General features: G+C 38.7%; 1 protein-coding gene across 4 annotated transcripts in view; it reads left to right on the top strand.

Annotated features, from left to right (window-relative positions):
• FAM135A (family with sequence similarity 135 member A) overlaps nt 1-20,539 on the top strand; it is an 82,614-nt gene that overhangs the window by 10,847 nt on the left and 51,228 nt on the right. For all 4 annotated transcript variants that reach the window (XM_033054788.1, XM_033054786.1, XM_033054787.2 and 1 more), the window contains exons 2-3: nt 4,067-4,146; nt 7,780-7,900. In XM_033054788.1, coding sequence (XP_032910679.1) covers nt 7,824-7,900 — 77 coding nt within the window. In that variant the 5' untranslated portion in view covers nt 4,067-4,146; nt 7,780-7,823. The remainder of the gene's footprint in view (nt 1-4,066; nt 4,147-7,779; nt 7,901-20,539) is intronic.

Raw genomic sequence — 20,539 nt, 5'->3', positions numbered from 1 at the left:
GAAGTTGCAACTTTCTTTTTGGAGACTTTTGATTCAAAAAATATGGCAGAGTAATAACATTAACAGTCATTGCAGACGTTTCAGTGCCAAATTCATCCATCCATATGAAAGGTATTTTTCATTTAATGACATTACTGGGACATGGAGTTCAAAGAGAGAGAGCTTTCTTCCTTTGTGTAGGTAGGAAAATGAAGTATGTTTTAAGCACACTTAGATCCTTAATGTTTTATGAAGAACCTATTCCATTGGACAGAATCAAATTATTTTAGCAAGCTTCCCTCTCCTACTTTATTAGTTCTTATCTGATACGTCCTTCATAAATTCAGTAGTTTATAAGAAAGTGAATGTATTAGGCTATGCAGTTTGTTTTTTAAGCCAAAATACTACAGCCTGCAATTTACTGGGGTTTTTTCCCATTTACTGTAAGATCCTTATATGCTTTGTATGTAAAGTTCCAGAAGACTTTGATTTTTTAGTATAAGCACTTCATTTTGCTTTTCCCCCTATAATGCTCTTCTGAATAGGTTAGGAAAAGATAGATTGTGAGTTCATTAATAGAAAATTATAAGCAAAACAAATTGCAGATTTATTTCTATATTTGCAGATGTATTTCTAGATACATTACTGCTGCTGTACTTATAGGTATTTCTTTTCATCACTGTTGTTGAGCTAACTCAGCTGTACTGCTGATTTGCGTGGTCCACTCCTGTTGATTCTTGGCATGAGTGTGTGGAAGTTCATTTTTCTCACTCCGCCAGTATGTGGGACCAAAGTGGGACAAAGTGGCTGGCATAATGTAGTAGCACATATCTTGAACTGGTACTGCAGTCATCAAAACACTCCATTTTAGCTGTTTCTGGCTCAAAAGCAGTCACATTTGTGACAGTTATTTCATACCCCTTTAATAATTTTTAAAATGTGGATTTTATTTTTATGGGAGGTCGTTGTAAAAGTCAAGTAAAACATTTGGTTTGGTTTGTTCATGTTCTGTTTCCATTTTTCTGTGCAAATTACTGTTGAAACTGTTGCTCAATTCATTTTAATGAGAAAGAAGAGAAGGGATCTCAGAAATTATGCAGGTTTTGTTTAGTGTGAATTGGTGGCTGAAGAGAGAAGAAATTCGTGTCCATAGTGGGAGGAAAAATGCAGAAACCTGTAAGCATGAGGTCTGTTTTGCAGCAGGGATTTTTGTAGTGGAGGGAGAAGAACCACATCGGTAAGAAAGAGAGCTTTTAACTGTGCTCTCACATAACTTTTCCTGTTAAACTTTTTAATGAGGAAGCTTAGAAATAACATGTCATTTGTCAAACAGACAAAGACCAATGCAAGGATAGAAGGGAATAAGCCTAATAAGTGTTAAAGATGAATTATTGTATCACATGTATGATCTATTAATAGGGGAGAAGAAAAGAAATAAATGCAACACCTTAATGACTTCTGTGCTCAGTGGGAATAATCAAGTTGTCAGCTCAAAGTACTATGTTGCTTTTATCAGTGTGCTGCATAGGGGATGAGATATTGGTGCTAAATTTAAAGCAAAGAGTATGAAAACTAGAATTTTAATGCCTGATTAAATTGATTGTTTATCTAGCCCATTAAAATGTCATAGGTATTTTTCATTAGCTTTGTTAGAATCAAACCTTGTGGCTAGGAAGTATCTAGACTTAGAGAGCCAGGTGTGAAGAAAATTGTAATAGTCAAGTTTCACCCTGAGTCCATGAAAATTAGGTCGTTTTTTAACTATAGCTGTAGTTATTGATTTCACATAATCATTATAACTGTGAAGCTTTAAAAAAAAATCAGGAAAGCCTGATGTAAAGCAGTGTGTTTTGAAGTATTTTTCTAGTGGTGGTCATGTTGTCTTTTTAAAATTGGGATAATGAATTGAATAAGGTATTCTGGATATTTTCAGATAAGGGTTTTGTTTGTTTGTTTGCTTGTTTTATGACATGATGATTATGCAGTCCAAAATTCTACTGCCATTTCTTTTCTACACCCTCACCTTTTTAATTATGGAGAAGCAGGGTTTGCTTCTAGTGCTGGGAAGCTCTAGTCTCAACCAGAACACTGTGATATCAAGTGCTGCACAGCTGTGAAAGGATTTCAAAGGACAGGGGAGTTATGCTTGCAGTAGTCCAGGCTCTCTCTGCAGGGAATGCAGAGAGAGGTGGAATGATCAAAATAACTGACTGGTGCTTTGCAGCACCATGCTGAACTAATACATGCAGCGAAATATGCTTTTTTCAGCCTCACAATAATTAAAATAAAAGGATATTAGCTTGGATGAGTTTTGGCTGCATGGATAGATGGGACATATTTCTAATCGCATGCAGAAAAATTTGGCACATTTTCTGTATTGTCTTGCCAAAGTCTATGAGAACCCAGAGAAAACGAAGTGAAAAACAGTGTCTAGGTTTCCAGCCAGACTGTGCTAGTATGCACACTCAGAAAGTAGGCATTAGCAATAGCCTTGCTGGTCAGGTCAAGAACTTTGTTTTCACCACACTGAGTTTCAGCTGAAGGCAGTGTCCAAGAAACAGCTAAAATTGGAATTGAAGGCAGTTCTCAGGTGGGGGGACAAACCTGTGAGTCATCAGCACAGAGATAGATGGTGGCTGAATTTGTGTTGGCAGGTGCTGGATCTCTGAACGTACAAGGAGAAAGAGGACTGGTAAAAAAGCTCAGGGATGGAGGTGTACAAGGCTCCTACAGCAACTTTGAAGAAAAATACTATGTTTTATTTTAATTTGTGGATTCTTTAGTTTTACGTTTGATTTCCACTGAATATAAAATACTAATTCTAAGGCTAGAAAAAATTCAGTTCCTCAGAATTTTGCATGTTTTTTCACTGTCTTTTTCAAAAAAAGAACTCAGTCCTCTTTAAAAGAGAACTGGTATGACACAGGCTGTAATGCAATGTTAAACAAATGTAATAAATGGTGGTGCATATTTATGTGGCATTATGGCATCAGGATTTTACTGGGTTATTATTTGAAATTTGTGGTATCAAACATGTAATACCAACATGACATGCACAAATGAAATGTGTTTTTTAAAAATCCAGATAATGGTTTTTTAATGTTCTACTTTCTCTGTTTTCTTCCCTCTGAAGCTAAGGCAAAGCCAGTTTAGTTTCACAGCTTGTCTTCACAAGCTGCGATAGATTTTGTATTTTTGTAGTTTTTGTATTTCTCTGAAATAGGCGTACAGAAAGATAAAAAGTTCCTTTAAGAGGGTAGACCTAAGTGTTGTCTTTTCTATGTCTTTGAAATCTAAAGGTCATCAGATAAAGAGATTTTGCATTTTTCTTATTGTATTTTTTAAGTACCCTCATGACTTCAGAGTGCAGGAGAGATGAACTGATTCTTAATAAACAGTTTTAAGATAGTGGTTTATCAGGAGCTCAGTAGAGTTTCAGAATATTAGGTGGTGTTGACCTACCTGCTGTCTTTGCTCTAAGTGGGCTTGTGGCCTAAGGCTCTTGTCCTTGTCCCCTGAATTTTGGCTGCTGTGAAGAAGGTACAAGATTTACCAGGAGACTCTCATCAGACCTGTTCTTTTAAGTTGTCTCCTCCCTGATAGCTATGTAAGGCTGTGTGGGGGCTTGAGCTGTACTTGATGACTCAGGCCAGAATATCCTCCTACCTCTTCATAGCTGTGTCACTGCTGGTGAGCTGAGTCTCTCTGAAGGTTTGGGAGGCTGTGGGGTGGCTGGGAGTGTACCAGAGTCCTCTGGGAGCTTAGAATTCCTTGCTGACGACAGGGATAGTTTGGCTGGACATAGCAATGTCAGCTTTGCCAGAGCATTGGCTTTATGAGAAGTTGTATTTTATTCTTTATTTTGTAAAAATATGTATCAGACTACTACGCTTTGGGAGAGCTGAAAACTGCAGTGCAGGACCCAAGGTCAGACTGAAGAATGCTGGTAGGCTGTTCTTGTGTGATTGTTGGAGAGGTCATGATAAAGGTTGTTATTAGAATGCTGGAAAAGAGAATGAAGTGCATAAGTACTAAAACATTCTAGAGACGTTGCTCTGAGTAAAACATTTGTTTGTTTGTTTTTTAGTTCAAGCAGTATGCTTTTGACAGCAGAGAGCTGGAAGACTGGTTGATTGACATACTAAAATGGAGTATTTACCAGTGCAGGTAAGAGATCCTTTGAACGTCATTTTGCAGTTTTGTTTCTCAGTGTTGTTTTGCAGTTCCCAGTGCAAATAGCTAGATTAATGGCAGTGTTACACAATCATTTTTGTGAAAACAAAGCTGGTTTAGGAGGTTTCTGTATTTTCAGTTCACTCTCCGGTGCTCTGATGCAACTGCTGCAAAATAGCACTAAAATGATTGATTTGGGGAAAAAAACAAACAAGAAAAAAAACCAACATCTTTTTTTCCTTCAGATGAACCTTAAAAATATGTTATCCTGTGATCCACTTTGTATTGTGGCCTCAGGAAAGATTAGTTTGGATAACTAAGGAAGTGGTGAAGTGATGTGGGGGCAGCGTGGACCAGCCAGGATATATAGATTTTCCAACTTAGGAAAATAAGTAAAGCCTCAGAAGTGTGAAGGAAAGGAAAGTTTGGCCCTCAGTGTAGGATCAAGTGGCTTTAGCTGATATTTTAACTATTGGAGATGTTAAGTCTCAGTGCTCTAAATACTTCTGAATATTGAAATGCTGTTTTGATTATAAAAGTTAAGTAACTACCAAAAGTTTAGGAACCTCCTGTTCTAATTTTTGTATTAAACTATTGTAATTTATTATCAGACCTTCTGATATGGGTTTATATTCTGCATTAAACTCCATTCTCATGAAGAGAGCTCCTACTGAAGGATTCTTTTGTTTCTTAATGCAGTTTAATATCTTGGTTTCCAAATGCTAATGATGTGCTTTAAAATGCAACACTAAACTCATTAAGTATTAAAATGAGTTGTGAACTTTTGTTGTAGATGAAGTTTGTGAAGTGCAACTGTAAATTTGATAGGAATCCATATAACAAATACCTCTATATGAGTTCAGTTTTTTTTGTTGGCTTTTGTATGATTAATGTACAAGCTTAAGACATTGTCCAAATTGAGTTTCACCTTTAAAATATTTATTCATTGCATAACACTTTCTATTACATATTTCACAGAACTATAACTGTTCTGTAATAACTATTTTCTTTAGCACTGCTATGAAAGACTTTGGCCGAAAAGTAGTGATGTGGTTTGTGTAAGCCCAAGGCAGTGAATGCTCCCCTTCTTCCAGTTTAAGGTGCACATGGAACAAGCCAATACTCAACAAAGAAACAGCTATTCTCAGTGGTCAGGTGGGCAACCTGCAGTACGCAGCACTGCTTGCTGGATGTGCTGTTCTGTGAACTGTGCCACAATATTTACTGGTTTTGCAGTTGGTACTGGAGCAAGGCATAATATACTGTTTTTCCAAATACCGTTTGTAGTTGAGCAAGAGCTGTGTTACTGGATTAAAATGCACGGTGTTGTGTCATGCAGGCCTGTGGTTGCTGGACCCTGTGCTCAGTCTGCAGGGAAAAATTTCCTGCCAGGCAATTTTTAGTGGACTGGCTGGGAATGCTAAGTAAGCTTGATAGAGAAGGAAGGGAGGGAGTGGCCCCAGCTAGAGCCATATCATACACAGTAGGAATACCTCAAGTTCACTGGACAGCCCTTTTGGAAGTCATGCAAGATGTGGCTCTCTTAAGTATTTTTTGTTGAATTAACTTACTCATAAAATGGACCTTTGAACTTACCTAATTGGACTGGTTCTGGGTTGTTTTTTCTGGGTTTTCCTGCTGGAGACTTGAGAGACCCTGATCATGACCCAACAACAACCAGAGGAACAGTCTTCACTTAATGCAGGCTAACTGTTAAGAGAGTCGACACTGCTCATTGAAACCAGAGAGCCTTGTCATGTCTTCCTTCCTCTCTTGAGAATGTAGTTTCATCAAAATGCAAGCTGGGTGAGACTGGCCTATGACATCCTTACTTTATCTTTTTACTTTTCCTTGAGTGCTGTAAAGTGGCTTCCTTCTGAAGTACTGGACAGTTTCATGCATAGCACACAGGGTTTGTTGCCCAGCAGCCAAGGGTCACAGTGGGTCTAGGATCTCTGCTTTGTGGCAGGTCAGGTTTCATTTGCAAAAGATATACTTGCATTTTGCTAGGTGATGCCCATGTGATAATGCAGTATTGCAGCCCCAGAGGATTACAGTGTAGAGCATTTTGATTCTGGCTTTGAAGACCACGGAGGGCATCACTATATAATATAGACAAAGCAGTGGAGGAGGGAATTGCTGCAAAGCCTTGTAGACTGTCACTGCCAGTCTTAACACTACAAACTCTAGCAAAAATGTGGCAAACTTGTGACATCATTCATTTAGTCTCTTGAAGTCCTTTGATTGAAATTCAAATGATGACAATTTTTTTTGACAAACTGGGTTAATAGCATCATCTGGATGCTGTAGTTTTGATCTTGTAGTAAGGCCCCTTGATCCAAGTTCTTCATGTTGTCCTTATGCAGCCGAATTCCTCTTCCCCTGTCCCCTGTTTCATCAGTAATGTGCTGTTCCTGTGTTTTTGTAAAGTGCATTCAGAATCCCTGTATTGGCTGTTAAACCAAGGTCAGAATTAACGTCTTGTTTAGAGTTTAAAAATGAAATGTGTTACAGTGCTTGAAGTCTTTCAGCTCCTCTAGTCTGAGTATAGAAAGGGAAATCTTACCTTGAGTCATATTCTAAGACAATTTAGTTGGTAGGCTAGAGGTTGTACCCCTAAAGGTAACTTTACTTTAAGCTGACTAATACCTGCTGCAGTCATGACTTTTTTGCCACCTACTCTGTTTCAGTCTCAGTACTGGCTGCTACTTCACAAACACCCAAAAGCATGTTCAAAATTTTAGAAACAAAAAAACCCATAATCCATTCGAGCTCCAGACAATGTCTACTGCTTCTACATCGGAGCCAGAAAAATTGACTAATGTGCATGAAGTACAGCCTGCTCAAGTTTATTTTAGTTTGCATAGTCCTCAAACTAGACAGTGCTTTCAGAAACTGGGAAGTTTGAAGACAAGTGTTTTCAGACAGTGTAGTCTGTTTCATTAATCTAGTTGATAATGTTGAAGGAAAACCAGAAGAACTTAGTAAAATCTGTAGGATTTTAATTTAGGTATCAGCAGGCAGTTGTAAATTAGCAGGAACTTGCTAGTCTGTGGCTATGGAGATGACAGTGAAAATTATCACTTTACTACAAAAAAAATTTACTAAAAATAGATGTGTTGCCTTCTGTAACTCCTGCCTTCCCCTGGAATCTCAGTCTAAAACCTTACGTGACCTGGTCAGACACTTTCTCTTTACTGTTTGGCTACACTGTAATTCAGCTGCTGCTGTCCTCATGCCAGAGTTGAGGCTCTGCTGCCTGCATGGTCATTCTGCACCAACAAGGGCTGGAAGCAGCCCATGCTTTTTTCTCCTTGTCAGAAAGTATTTTTCCATCTCCAGCCAAGAACCAGAGCAGAGCTGCAGTATGTAGCTATCAGTAAGTGCCAGGATTGTATTATGCTGACGATGTGTTGTGATGCTTCTCTGATAACACTTGATTCCTCCACAAGAAAGGTAGAAGTTACTGTGAGCTGGATTTGGTGCGTCCTATATTCTTGTTTACCTCAGGGCCTGCATATTTAAGGAAGCTGTGCAAAACTGTGTGTAAGCATTGTCCTTTTTAGGATCAGATGGGCGTTCTCCCCAGCTTGTGTTCTAAACAGTTTGTTTTCTCTTTGTTTCCAGTAACCAAGGTGCTGACAAGTTTTGACTTCTTCATCCTCATAAACATGAGTGAAGTTCAGGCTATGGTAGAATTCTCCGTGGAGCTCCACAAATTCTTCAATGTGGATTTGTTTCAAAGAGGGTAGGTTGCACGTTCTTTCAAACTTTACTCCATTGGATAGCTAATGTTGGAAAGACCTTAATGGGTACTCTGTCATGTAGTGTTGCTTCATGTGTTACTGACTATTTTTATAGTGATTTGAATTTTTAAAATTCTGTATTGGAAAGTCATATTCTTTCTAGGATTAAAATTTAATATTTTCTAGGATTTAAAATTAAATATTAAAATATTTTTTCTTAAAACCTAAGTTGTAATACAGTGATTTTATCTAATTGGAAATGAGGGAAAACCTGTAGTTACGGAGTGTGCATTCTATTCTTACCCAGGCCTTTACCCTTGCATGTCTTAATTTCTGTAATCCCTTTTGTTTGAAATGTGATAGGTGTTTCTCTTCAATATTTTAAAAATGGTCTTGCCCCAATTAACCTACTCGTTTATCAGTTTGGCAGTGGAGAATTTCACCAGCCTCTTTCCTCTCACTGTGCTGTGCCACAGGACTCCATGCTGCCTCTTTAGACTCTCCTGACCTCCTCTTACTCCACCTTATCTCTGTAAAAGTATTTTTCACATTCTTTTCATTTGATATTCTGTGATTGTCCTAGATTACATTCTAAGGTTCTTGTTTCCCATGGCTATGCAGGAAATAATCCTTTGTAGCTTATTTTGAACCTATTAAAGATTATTGGTCCTTTAGTGTTGTGGTATATTAGCCTTCTGTCAGTCCTCAAGTAGACTACAGTAAAAATGCACGTTAGAGTTTAGGCTGTGTTAGTGTTTGCAGAGATGGAACAAGGTGTATCAGCGTTGATTTATGATAGCTGCTTATTCCAAAACATTGTAGACTTACTTTCCTCAGAAACACTTTAGTGATAAGAAATTATATTCATATTTTTAGCCTTATCTTAGTTCAAGACAGGTGTGTGTGTGTGAGTATTGTTTTCACTACAATTAGGGGTTTGTTTTTGTTTTTTTTTACAGAAGTGATGACCCGTTATGTTTGCTACTGTATGCAGTCAAAGTATATACAACCAACTGTCCTATTTTTAGGGAAAATTGTAATTTTTCTCTGCATTGGAAGAAAAGGATTAAGGAAGGCTTAAGAGATCTGGGAAAACACTGAGAATATTCTAATTACTTCAACAAAAAGGCACAGTCTTTTGAGCTGTGGCCTTTTTTAATCTCTGAAGTCAGTGGGGAAGGAGAGGGTAGAACATGGCAGCACATTTTCTCTAGTAGAGAACCTGAAGAGAAGGAGGTGTTTTGGTTGTCTTAGCCTTACAATTCAAACTGTTCACCAGAAAAGTAGTTGAGAAGCAAAGCACAGTAATATAATGACCAGTGCTTTACCTGGCATATTTTTTTTTAGCTTACTCTTGCAGTAAGGTAAAAAGCAGTAAATTCACAGGGCAAGTTCTCAGAGGTGAAATGCTGACGTAATGAGAAAAGTGATGCGAGGAGAAACAACTTCTCTGGTTTCAAGCCGAACCTTTAATTCTGGGCACGTTCCTGTAGAAATTAATGTCAGGAAGAAGAGAGAATTTCCAGAATAATTTGATAGACCAAGAAATGTGACTATTGCAGTGAATTCAATTTGGGTAGGTTCCAGTATTTTTCTAGGAAACTGTGTTTATTTAAGACAGGATGTAATACTTCTGTTGCTGGAGGAGCTCTTGGATAATGGATTGAATGAGCGGAAATCTTTAGTTTCGTTGTTAGCCTACTATTTTTTAGCTACCACTGTGTTTAGCATGGTTTGTCTCACCAAAATCAAGTACAAAATTGATTGTATTGTGTGCATTCAAGCCTTCCAAGCGTGGTATGCTTGTCCCATGGAGTTAGAAACATCATGACCTTTTGAACTGTGTAGAATAAAATAACAGCTATTGCAATTAATCACTTCAAGTTCCTTCTTACTGCTTAGTAGATTTTTATCCAAAGTATTTGTTTGCAGAGTAACTCCAGATTCTCGCTCATTTGATTATTGGAGATGTCATCATTCCCAGCCTAAATTTTAGTTGTTTTCCTTTACAGTTTTGTCTTGTGTTTTGAATCACTCTATCAGTCTGAAAATTCACCCCTATGTATTTTAGATGCCAGTCTTGTCCCTTTTATTAAATATGAGCTGACACGAGCTTGATCATTGGAATTTGTGGCACATTCCACTCCCTCTCTTCATTTTACTCTTTTCCCGTTTTTATAATTGTTTGAAGAAATCTGCCAATTCTTGCCTCCAACTGTATCATACTTTCTTGGATCTGTATCTGTAGTGGCACTGCAGTTGCCAGAAGCACTTATGATTGTATTTAGACTAACAATTAAATTTGGTATTTAAGGAATTAATTACTAAAAGCAGTATTGATGTCCCTACATCTGTGTGTTTCCAGGGTTACTTCAGACTAGATTTTATCCTCATCTTCTGGACTAGATGTTTTGTATTTGTATTTGTAATTTGAAGTTGCTTGTATCAGTAGTTGGTTCAGACCTTTTTGTGCCCCCAGGGGTTGAAGTGTGTTTTGTGGCAGGTAGATCAGAGTAGTTCAGCTTCCTTGGGAGACATCTAGGTTCTGTGACTGGAAAGCTGTCAGTGAACTGAACCAGCATGCAGAAAACTGAGGTCACTGGGGAAAGTGCCTCAAAACCACTCTGTTGATCTAAACTGATCTAAATAGTGCAGACTGAGCCAAAATTTCTCATAGTATTTTACTCAAGATCATATTTATATGAAGGGTTAAAACTATATTATTCTCCTAAGAGACCCTCTAAAGCGGACCATCTAAAAGTAATCTTTACTTTTAGATAACTGTTACTATTCTGAGACGGGGTAACAGTGCAGATGCTTCATTGTAATAGAATATTAGTCTTATGTATCCAAGATAGCTGTTTTCTTATGTTTTCTTATAAGAGTGCCATTTACTTTAAACCCAGCTTGTTACAGATGGCTCCATTGGTTTATTTTTATCTGTTATTGCATTCAAATAAGGCTTCACACAATTTTTGTTTTGAGCTAGTGAGATGTGATTATAGGAATTTTTGCCCAAACAGTGCCAAAACAGCCCAAACAATATGTGAGTATTGTGTGACAAAATGAATTAAAGAAACGTATTTGTTTGGGACCTGTGAGAATGATAGTCTGAGACTATCATTCAGGGTGTTTTGTCATTTTAGCTCATAAAAGTTCCAGTAAGGTGTGGGCTCTATAGTACTGATCTTCTACAAAGACAAAGGAAACTGCAGAAGTAGAGAATGAGTTGGGTGGAAAATTGGTTGGATGATTTGGCTCAAAGAGTTGTGATCAATGGTGCTAAGTACAACTTAAACTGGTGACCAGTGGCACCTCCCATGAACTGATACTGGGTCAGTAGTCTCATCTTTGTATAGAATCATAGAATGACTTGGGTTGGAAGGGGCGTTAAAGATCATCCAGTACCAACCCTCCTGCCATGGGGGAGGCACATTCCATTGGATCAGGTTAGAGCCCCATCCAACTTGGCCTTGAACACTTCCAGGGATGGGGTGATCACAGCTTCTCTGGGAAGCCTGTTGCAGTGCCTCACTGCCCTTTAAAAGAATTTCTTCCTAATACCTCATCTAAGCCTACCCTCCTTCATCTTAAAGCTGTTCAAATTCAAAGACTTTGCTGTAAGAACAGGTTACTTACCCCCTCATTTATGTACGTTTTGTATGTGTCAGCATGTGTATGTGTCCTAAACTGACCTATGTGTTCAGAATGTCTGATTCCAAACAACTGGTTACTGTAAGTGCCTCTGTACTTCATAGTGCTCAGTTGAAGTTCCCATGTTCCACCATGGGATGATGGATCCTGATGTCTAACTTGGGACAGTTACACCTTTTCTGTAGGTAGGGAGAAGAGTTTCCTGGTAACCCTCACTTGTGAGAAGATGAGGTTTTTATTTTCCTGGAGCTGTGTATTGCATTTTTACTTGTAAATGGCAAATCTAATGAGCTAAAGAGACTTAGCTAGTAGTTTAGCATAGTGCACACATTGCTGCAAGATCTGCTTTGAAAACAGCTTTCATCTACATTTTCCCTTCTCTGTGCATTCTTATAATCCCAGTGTTAAGTTCTTACTTTGTCGCTAATATTTTTTTACTTTGTCACTAGTATGCATGTGTACACAACTGGCCAAAGCTGGATTGATTTATAATACTTTTAATAGCAATGTCTTTGTGTTTTGCTTTTTTTTTTTTTTTTTTTTTTGGTACCATTTTGATATCTAAGATACAATACCTGCAGTTTCATTGTGGGTTTCAGAAGAAGAACTTCCTAATGGTTTTTTTTGGCAGTGTAAATTTGTTGTTGCATAAACTATGAGGAGAGGAAGTGAAGTAAAGTAGCTCTTTATTGCATATGTACTGCTCCATGTGTCTTAGTTTTCTATTATTTGATTTTGTTTCAAAAGATTCTTATAAAACCACATAAAGAACTTACATTAGTAACGTAAGTCTACCACACTTCTTTAAAGCCCTTTTGCTTTTAACTGTTGGGAAACAGATGGAAGAATAGTACTAAATACCCTCTTACTACAAGAGAGACTTTGGCAGATTCTAGCCTAAAACATATTTTTGGAGATGTATCATATCTGAAAGGTTATTAGTAAGATTGCAGCGTAAGTTGCTTGTGAGCCTAAATCCTATTAAAAGTCAAAGGAATTTAAGCTTCAGAGACTACCAAAAATTTAGCTCTATGAATTCTTCTGTTCCATAGATTTATGTTTTTCCACATGTAGATACTTACTGATGTGTCTGAGCAGCATTGACATTTTATGCTTCCATACATGTGTGTAATGTAGCTTAAAAGAAAAAACAACACTGAATCAGAATATGAAATTTAATTAATCTTGTTATGATTACTCAGCAATATAATGAGAAATAATACAATATATGAAAAGTTATATTGTTTTCTGTATCAAGTGAGATGCCTACATTAATTTTAAAATTTTTAACAGGAAATTAAAATTCTAAATGTACACTTCCAGCAGGACCACTTTTCTTCTTCCTGGCTATATCAGAAATGAAAAAGTTTTGTCCTTAAATGAAGAAATAGCTCTTGCTAATGGTTTGTGTTGCTAGCATATTATCTAATAACAAACTCTAGATGGACAAGGAACAGTCTAATTCACCTGTCTGGATTTCTTTTTAATTCATATAGCTCAGACATACTTTTACTTTCAAACTACGTTTCTCTATGCCATATTTTTTCTGGAAATAAGTGTTGTGTATTGCCTTCTGACAGGATAGCTTATCTTTTGAAGTATTGTACTGTGATCTTTACTTAATGTAATGCATCTTTACAGAGAAGAAAGCTGTCAAATTTGTCTAACAACTGTAAGATGAGCTTTGTTCTTATGGTTTTACAGTAATACAAATAGCAATTATACAGGTTTAAGACTTGCAGGGCTAGGCTGTAAACTCAAAGGAATAGTCTGTCTTGGAAAAGTTGTGCAAATATTTTTGGTCTTGGGGTATTTTTGTTGTTTTGTTGTTTTGGTTTTTTTTAGGTGGATCAGTTTCTGATTCTAGTTCTCTGTGGATTCACACACATAGGTCCTGCTTGCTCTGAGACTAGAAATCATAAGACTGGGAATGAGCAGTGGGGAAATCTTATATTAAATTGCCATTTTTACAGAAGTTGAAAATTAATATCATCAATTATCCTATTAGCTTGTGATTCAGGGTGTCTGAGACAGCAATTACATGGTCTGGTCCCAAAGGGCAGTTACAATTTAGGACAGAATCTTATGTTCTAAAATATGAAGTCTTATATTTGTTGAAAATAGGGATTAGAAAAGTAAGTGGAAAATTGAACACTGTTTCATTTTAGTTAGCTGAGAAATTAAAGTTTATTTGAAGCACACTGAGTGGAGCTGAAGACATGGGGAGGTTGTTCTGCTTGTCTTCTCAATTATCTGAAGTGCAATACCAGCATTAGGAGACTTCTAGCCACACAGGGAAGCTTGTCTGGGGGTCACCTAGAACCACTGTAAATTGGACTCCTGCTTTTGAATCCTCTTCCTTGCTCTTTTCCATGGTGATTCCTAGAAGACTATAGTTGAACTTAGGAAACTAAATGAGATCCTGATGCTGTGGCTTTTAGCTACATATTCTGACCCATAAAATGATTGTACAGATGCTTATTTCTTCATTTATTATTCATAGAGGTATAGCTAAGAGTTGGTAGTTGTAGTTGTTCTGAGGGTGTGTTTTTTTTTAACTTTCATCCCCCCATATTCCAAAAATATTACTTCAGTGTTTTGTAATGTTCATGGGTACTTACTGCATCTTCTAGGCTTCTCAGATATGGGGTACAAATTTCAAATCATTTTAATTTTATTCAGATTTTAGCTCTTATGTTGAAGTAGTACTTTTGGACATTTTAAAAATTACAACTTTTGCAATTGAAATTATGATTTTGCAATGGAAAACATTTTCTCAACTCAGAATAAAAGCTGTCTAATTGCATCCCGTCTCCTCCAGGCATTCAATTTGGCAAAATTCCATTTCTTAGGAACAAAAAGATGAAGAGCTCAGATGTCCAGTTATGCCATCTTGCTGCCTTTCTGGACCTGACAGGACCATGGTAGGCATAGGTCTTTGGTGTGACAGTGATATGGCATAAATTGTGTCCTTTTTGGTACTGCCTCGGGGAGTCCCTGTAATTAGTTCTTTCTTTATACAAAAGAAGAAATAGGGTTCCTGTATGTAAGACCAGGTGTCATTTCATGCTGCAAAGTAACAGTTGTATCTGCCTTGCCCTGAAGTTTGTCTGGAGAAACAGTGATCAGTGCGTTTAGTTTAGTGAAGGAGTAAATGACACTGTAAGACAGGAATGAATATAAAAGGATTTTGTCTGGAGAAGACCCATTCTTTTATTCTCTAGAACATACAGCTACCAGCTTGTATAATATGAAGGTAGAATGGGCATAGGTGTGTGTTGAAGGCATCATAATAATGATTTCTTGAATATGCACCTTCTTTTTCTAAATTGAATTTTACTGAGTTCAGTATTCTGGAGTGGCATGTTACAGCAGTAGCAGTTTTAACTTTGCATTGAATGTGTATTTAGTCACTCAAATTGCTACTTTTGAGATTCTTTCAAGTGCTAGCACACTTATGTGCAGAAGCTTGCAGCTTGTGCATAAATTCCAACAGTCTTGCAGTTTGGACCCGATGCTGTGAGATGGTAGCAAAACCCAGAAAAATCTGTCATTCATAGGTGTTTTACCTTATTTATGTGTGTTTGATTAATACACATAATAGTTACAGCAGAAGTATGATTCTTTAAGTCAGTTTACCATCCACAGGTATCTGAGGGAAAGGCGAGAGAAAGATGCTCATCCTGTGTTTCGAAGTCTTCATTGCCTCACAATACAGAAGTTTCTGATATGATATCCTTTTGTGCCTCTTTTGCTGCTCATACGGGCTAATAATACCTTTATGTATACTTGTATCTATAATCACAAACAGCACTTCACTGGATCATCACAAACTGCAGAAAGCATATAGCTTTGTTGGAATAGGGAACCAGGCTTGGTCCCACCACCAAATGCAGACTCAGACTCGCTGCCTCCAGTCAGGTGCTTGCTTCAAAATCTCTTCCTCTTTTACTTCTTATGCCTCCTGCCAATTACTGTACTCCACATAAAGTAACTCATCAGATTTTTGAATATATTTTTAACCTTATTTCACCCCACTCCACTTGTTCGCCCTTTTCCAGATTCTGACTCACATTGGCCATGGGGGAAGAAGCTTAAAATACCTCCAAATACTTAGAGGCCCTCTAGACTGGACCATCATGTTCATGCTTATGCTTACATGACTTCCTTTGTTTATTTGCCAAATTTTGAAATTGCTTTAAAAATTTGTCTCATATTTTCTCAAAAAATATGATTAATATCTTAGATAAGGTGATCAAAGCCTCTGTCGCTAATAATTTTCTATATTAATGTATTTTTACTGCAAGAAGTAGCATCTAAGCTATTGGAGATGATCAGACTAGGGAGGAAAAAAAAGAGGTGTATTTTTCGCATGTGCATGTTTCTTTGATGTGTATGGTTGTGCCTGAGCACTGGGGGCTTTTTTGGTGGGGGGAGAGGTGAGAGAGTATACCCAGCATGGCTCACTGTTGATGCCATGAGCCCAAATCTGGTGTGAAATAGCATTCTCATCTATGCATTTACTGTAATTTCATGACCATAAGGCGCACCGGACTATAAGGCGCACCCCTCAGGAGTTGGCAACTTTTGCAACTTTGTAGATCATATAAGGCGCACCGGACTATAGGGCGCACTATTTTTTTGCAGCGAGGAGCCGCGCGGTGCGCAACAAAGTAACGAATTACTGGCAGGTGCTCAATTTGCAAACATTTTTCAAAGATCGGTGTAGCCTTTAAACGCAGCCCCAGGCGCCCTCCCCGTGCAGCGGGCCCCGGCACTCCCGCCCGCCCCCAGCGCCGGCTGGCACGGCTCAAGGCTCTCAGCTCCCACCACGCAGCTGCACTGCATCCCGGCTTCCCCTCGGCTGGTGGTGGCGCCGCTTCTCAGCGCTTTCCCGCAGCGCTTTTTCGCCGTTTTTCGTTGCTTTCCCACGGCGCTTTTTCACCACTTTTTGCCACTTTTCCGCGGCACTTTTTCACAGCTTTTTGCCACTTTCCCGTGGCACTTTTTCGCCGCTTTTCGCCGCTTTCCTGCAGCGCTTTTGTGCCACTTTTCTTGGGGCGCTTTTTCGCCACTTCTCAGTGCTTTCCCATGGCACTTTTTTGCCACTTTTCAGCGCTTTCCCATGGCGTTTTTTCGCCGCTTCTCAGCGCTTTCCTGGGGCGCTTCTTGGCGCTTCCCCACAGCTGCACTGCTTCCCCCCGCTTCTCCCTGGCCAGTGGCAACGCCTGTTCCCCGTTTTCCCCGCCCGGTGGCCGCGGCTCCCGTGGTTCCCGACTGCCCCTGCACGGCTGCAGCTCCCACAGGTCCTGGCTCAGCTCGCAGCTCGCACTTCTGGGTTCGCAAATTTCCAAACTTTGTACATCAGATAAGGCGCACCGGACTATAAGGCACACTTCCAGGTTCGGGGGAAAATTTTAGTCTAAAGGGTGCGCCTTATAGTCGTGAAATTTCTGTATAGCTGGCCTGAGCACGTATCTACCAAAAGGCGTGATATGCATGGTTGTCTCCTGCTTTGTTTGCTCCTGCAGTCAGATCAGTAAGATGGGCTTGCTTGTAGTCAGAGAGTGGGTTAAGCTGACAGGAACACAGGGCTAATGGTAAAGGTCTTACAGATAGGGTGATCTGTTGGATAGCAGCTGCCTGTGTAGGGTGATCCTGCATCTGGTGCTTCCTGTGTGCCTGCAGTCATGCTCTTTTAGCTTATGGTTGGTCAGCTCAGCATGGTAAACCAGCAGAAAAAAACTGGCAAAACCAGAATCATTCTGGGTTATATTTTTCTAAATCTCCCTGGTCCACATCAGATATTCTGTCAGTGGTAGTGCAGAAGGAGCATAAAGTACACAGGAGGAATGGGATGCCTACTTCTGTCACCAGCCAGCTTTTGGGTTGGTCTAACTGTAACCGTGGACTGTGTCCTGAGAGAAATGTCCATAAAAGTTCCACCCTCCGTGTTAGGAAGATATCTCTGGAACAGGAGAGACCATTATGTCATTATGATCTGCTCAATGAGAGCAGCCTAGAGATTCATATGTTTTGAAACAAAACCTCTGTCTGAACTTTTGCATTCCTCTCAGTTGGCATCCCTGCCCCTAGGATACAGAGTTATGACAGACTATGTCAGGTATGTCAATTCTAATTTCCCTAAGCCCTCATGTGGAGATACAGAGCTCACCTGGCAATGCCAGTTTGCAGTTTCCACCTCCTTTGTTGCTGACAGCTTCGTGCCACTGCAGTGCCCTGCCCTGTGGGTTGTGCTGGCTGAGCTGCTGGATCTGACTAGTGTCCAGAACTGCTCTGCAAGTGGTGCACTGCTGTAATTGAGAAAGGTGTCAAATGTCTTGCAGGGGCAAGAGTTGCATGCCTGGGAGGACAGGACTGAGGAAAAGGGGTAAACAGAATTCCTTAAACTTCATTTCTTGCAGAAGTCCTTATATTGTAAAAGTACTGTCTAAATTTCAAGACATTATTCTTGACATCCCCTTACTATAAGAATGGATAGGGTTTCCCAGATGCCAGCTTGCTTGACTGGCACAGAGAAGGAATCAGGTTATTGCAGAAGTCAGAGAGACCCAGCTCTGGTACTTGGCAGAGAAAGGGACCCTAATCACTTCCAGAATGCCAAGTCCCTTTCTGTAGGTCAGCTCGGAAAGGAGGAAGGAGGAGATGATAGAAAGGCATCCAGAGCAGTAGAAACCCTCAGCTTCCAACTCTGCAAGGAGAACTCAGATTCTTCTTCAGTGGATTTTGCAGATCCCAACTTACAGGCAGCAGTGGTAGGAGGTCAGCTTTATAAGGGGAACAAAATGAATTACATAGCCAGATGCATGGAAAGTTTGAGGTTCCTCAGTGTATGTAGAAAGTAAATTATATGATCACCTTGATCCTTGATGACCATCTCTGCATTTCAGTCATGCTGCTATGGTTAGTGCTTCCTCGATGGAGTTTTTATCTTTTCCTGATCATATTCTTCTCAGTTTTCATTTCATAGTACTTCTGCATGCCTTCCTTTCAGCAATTTGTTTCCTACCTTGCCTGAATGCATTCCTACACAAAATTGATTTCAAAATATTTTGGATACCATTTGAGGTTTTCTGAGGTGCTTGTTACAGTTTTCACAAAACAGAAGCCTTTGAAAAATGTAGACTTTAAAAAAGCAATTTTTTTTTTGCTTGCTTAATTTTTTTTAACTTGTTAAACAGGTTCAGCAGGTACTATTTATCTTCAGGGTATCCAGCTTGTAGAACATGGCAAGAGAAAAAGGGATTCAGCTACTTAGTGTGTTTGTTCTCCTGTAATTTGTTTCATTTATTTAAACTAGCATCAGAAGTTTAATTCTTGTGAATGTACTGGATAGGGTAGGTCTTAGGAGACGGAAGATATTGTTGCTGTAGGAGGTGGCCCTATAATGTCCAAAAGTCTGTTCAAGAACAGCAACAAGAGTTTTTCTTTCCAATCTTGAATGCTCACTTTACTCTCTGACATACATAAGCTTTTAGGATCATCATAATTTAGAGAAACAGTTTTTAATTTATGCTGCTAACTTTTCATTACTTGCTTTGTGACATTGTATACATTGTGAAGTGTAATATTCTCTGAGATTATTTCTTAAGATTTATGTTAATAATAAATACATAAATGCAATATGCAGCCAGCAGTTCTGCTTCTCAGTGTTTTTGGAGTTGAAACTCTTGAAGTGGAGGGAAAAAATAATTTACTGGAAGTGGCAGTACAATTTCACTTATTTCTGAGCATGGAGCCCCACCACTAGCTCAGCCTGTCCTCAGCCCATGTCATGTCATGTCACTGAAGGGAACACTCTCTCCCTGGCTGTGTGATCCTGCCTTCTGTAATAGCCTCTACTGGATTCGTTTTTGCCTTTCCAGGTGGATGAGCATGTTGGTTTGTTTTACCATACAGTTGATGGTTATCTGAGGAGGGACAAAAATATGTAAAAGAGGGTTTGGTGGAGCATTTGCAAAATGCTTCTACCTGTGGCAGTACTGGCTTAAGGTGATTTAAATGAATCATGAAAATTTGCCTTGCATGAAGGAAAAAAAGGGAGACACTTCTATATCTGAGAGATTACTTTTCTTTCTTGGTGTACTAATAACATCACAGAGCAGTACATTATATTTGAAACTACAGTGTTTCATTTTAAAAAATTGAATGACAGGAGCTAATGTGACTTTTAGCTTACATGACAGCTGAAGCTGAATGACAACTTACTACAGGGGAAAAGATGAAGATGTTGGTAAGGGATGACTTACCTCTCTTTGATGCGTCTTACATAAGATATGGTAGTTCACGTGGACTCTTTTGTCATGATTTTTTGCAACAGTTTTCTTTGTGGTATCTGATTTTCCATCTCTAGTTAAATGTTTGCTATTTGCTATTAAAACAGAGATTCCTTTCATTCATATAAGGTGCAAAGTGAATTGTAAGGCTTGTATTCTAGTTTACTGACAGATGAAAGAAATAGAATTGCACAGCTTCAAAACTTACGAAATTTGAAAGATTAGTGAATGCCAGAAAATGAGTTGTCTTCTGGTTTCCCATCTGAAGCGTTTGCTAAACTTTGACTTCAAAATTAATGTGTTATGATATGCCTTATTAAAAACTGATGCCTGTTTGCAAGGGCTGGAGCTTATAAAATTGTGGCCCTGTATATCAGGAAAACCTAACATCCCATACTTTTCTTATCAGAAAACTAAAAAGTTCCAAGCCACAAAGTGGTCAAACAATTGTGATATATCATTTGCAAGGCTAATATGACAAATCAAAAAGTCAAATGAAAACTACTTTCAGGCTAAATAGAGTTGAAAAGTTATAAGAGAAAATGAGAAATAATTATTCCTGAAGGTAAGCTTTATGGGACTGTTGTTCTTTAAAGATAAAAGGAAATTTAGTATGATTTCTCTCTTTTTCTCTTCAGTAAGGACAGGAAATAAAGAGGAACAAAAATTATAAACACAAGCTAATATAAG

The sequence above is a fragment of the Catharus ustulatus genome, chromosome 3 (assembly GCF_009819885.2).
Source record: "Catharus ustulatus isolate bCatUst1 chromosome 3, bCatUst1.pri.v2, whole genome shotgun sequence".
Taxonomy (NCBI): domain Eukaryota; kingdom Metazoa; phylum Chordata; class Aves; order Passeriformes; family Turdidae; genus Catharus; species Catharus ustulatus.
The sequence above is the reverse complement of the archived record's forward strand: the minus strand, read 5'-3'. Positions and strand labels throughout refer to the sequence as shown.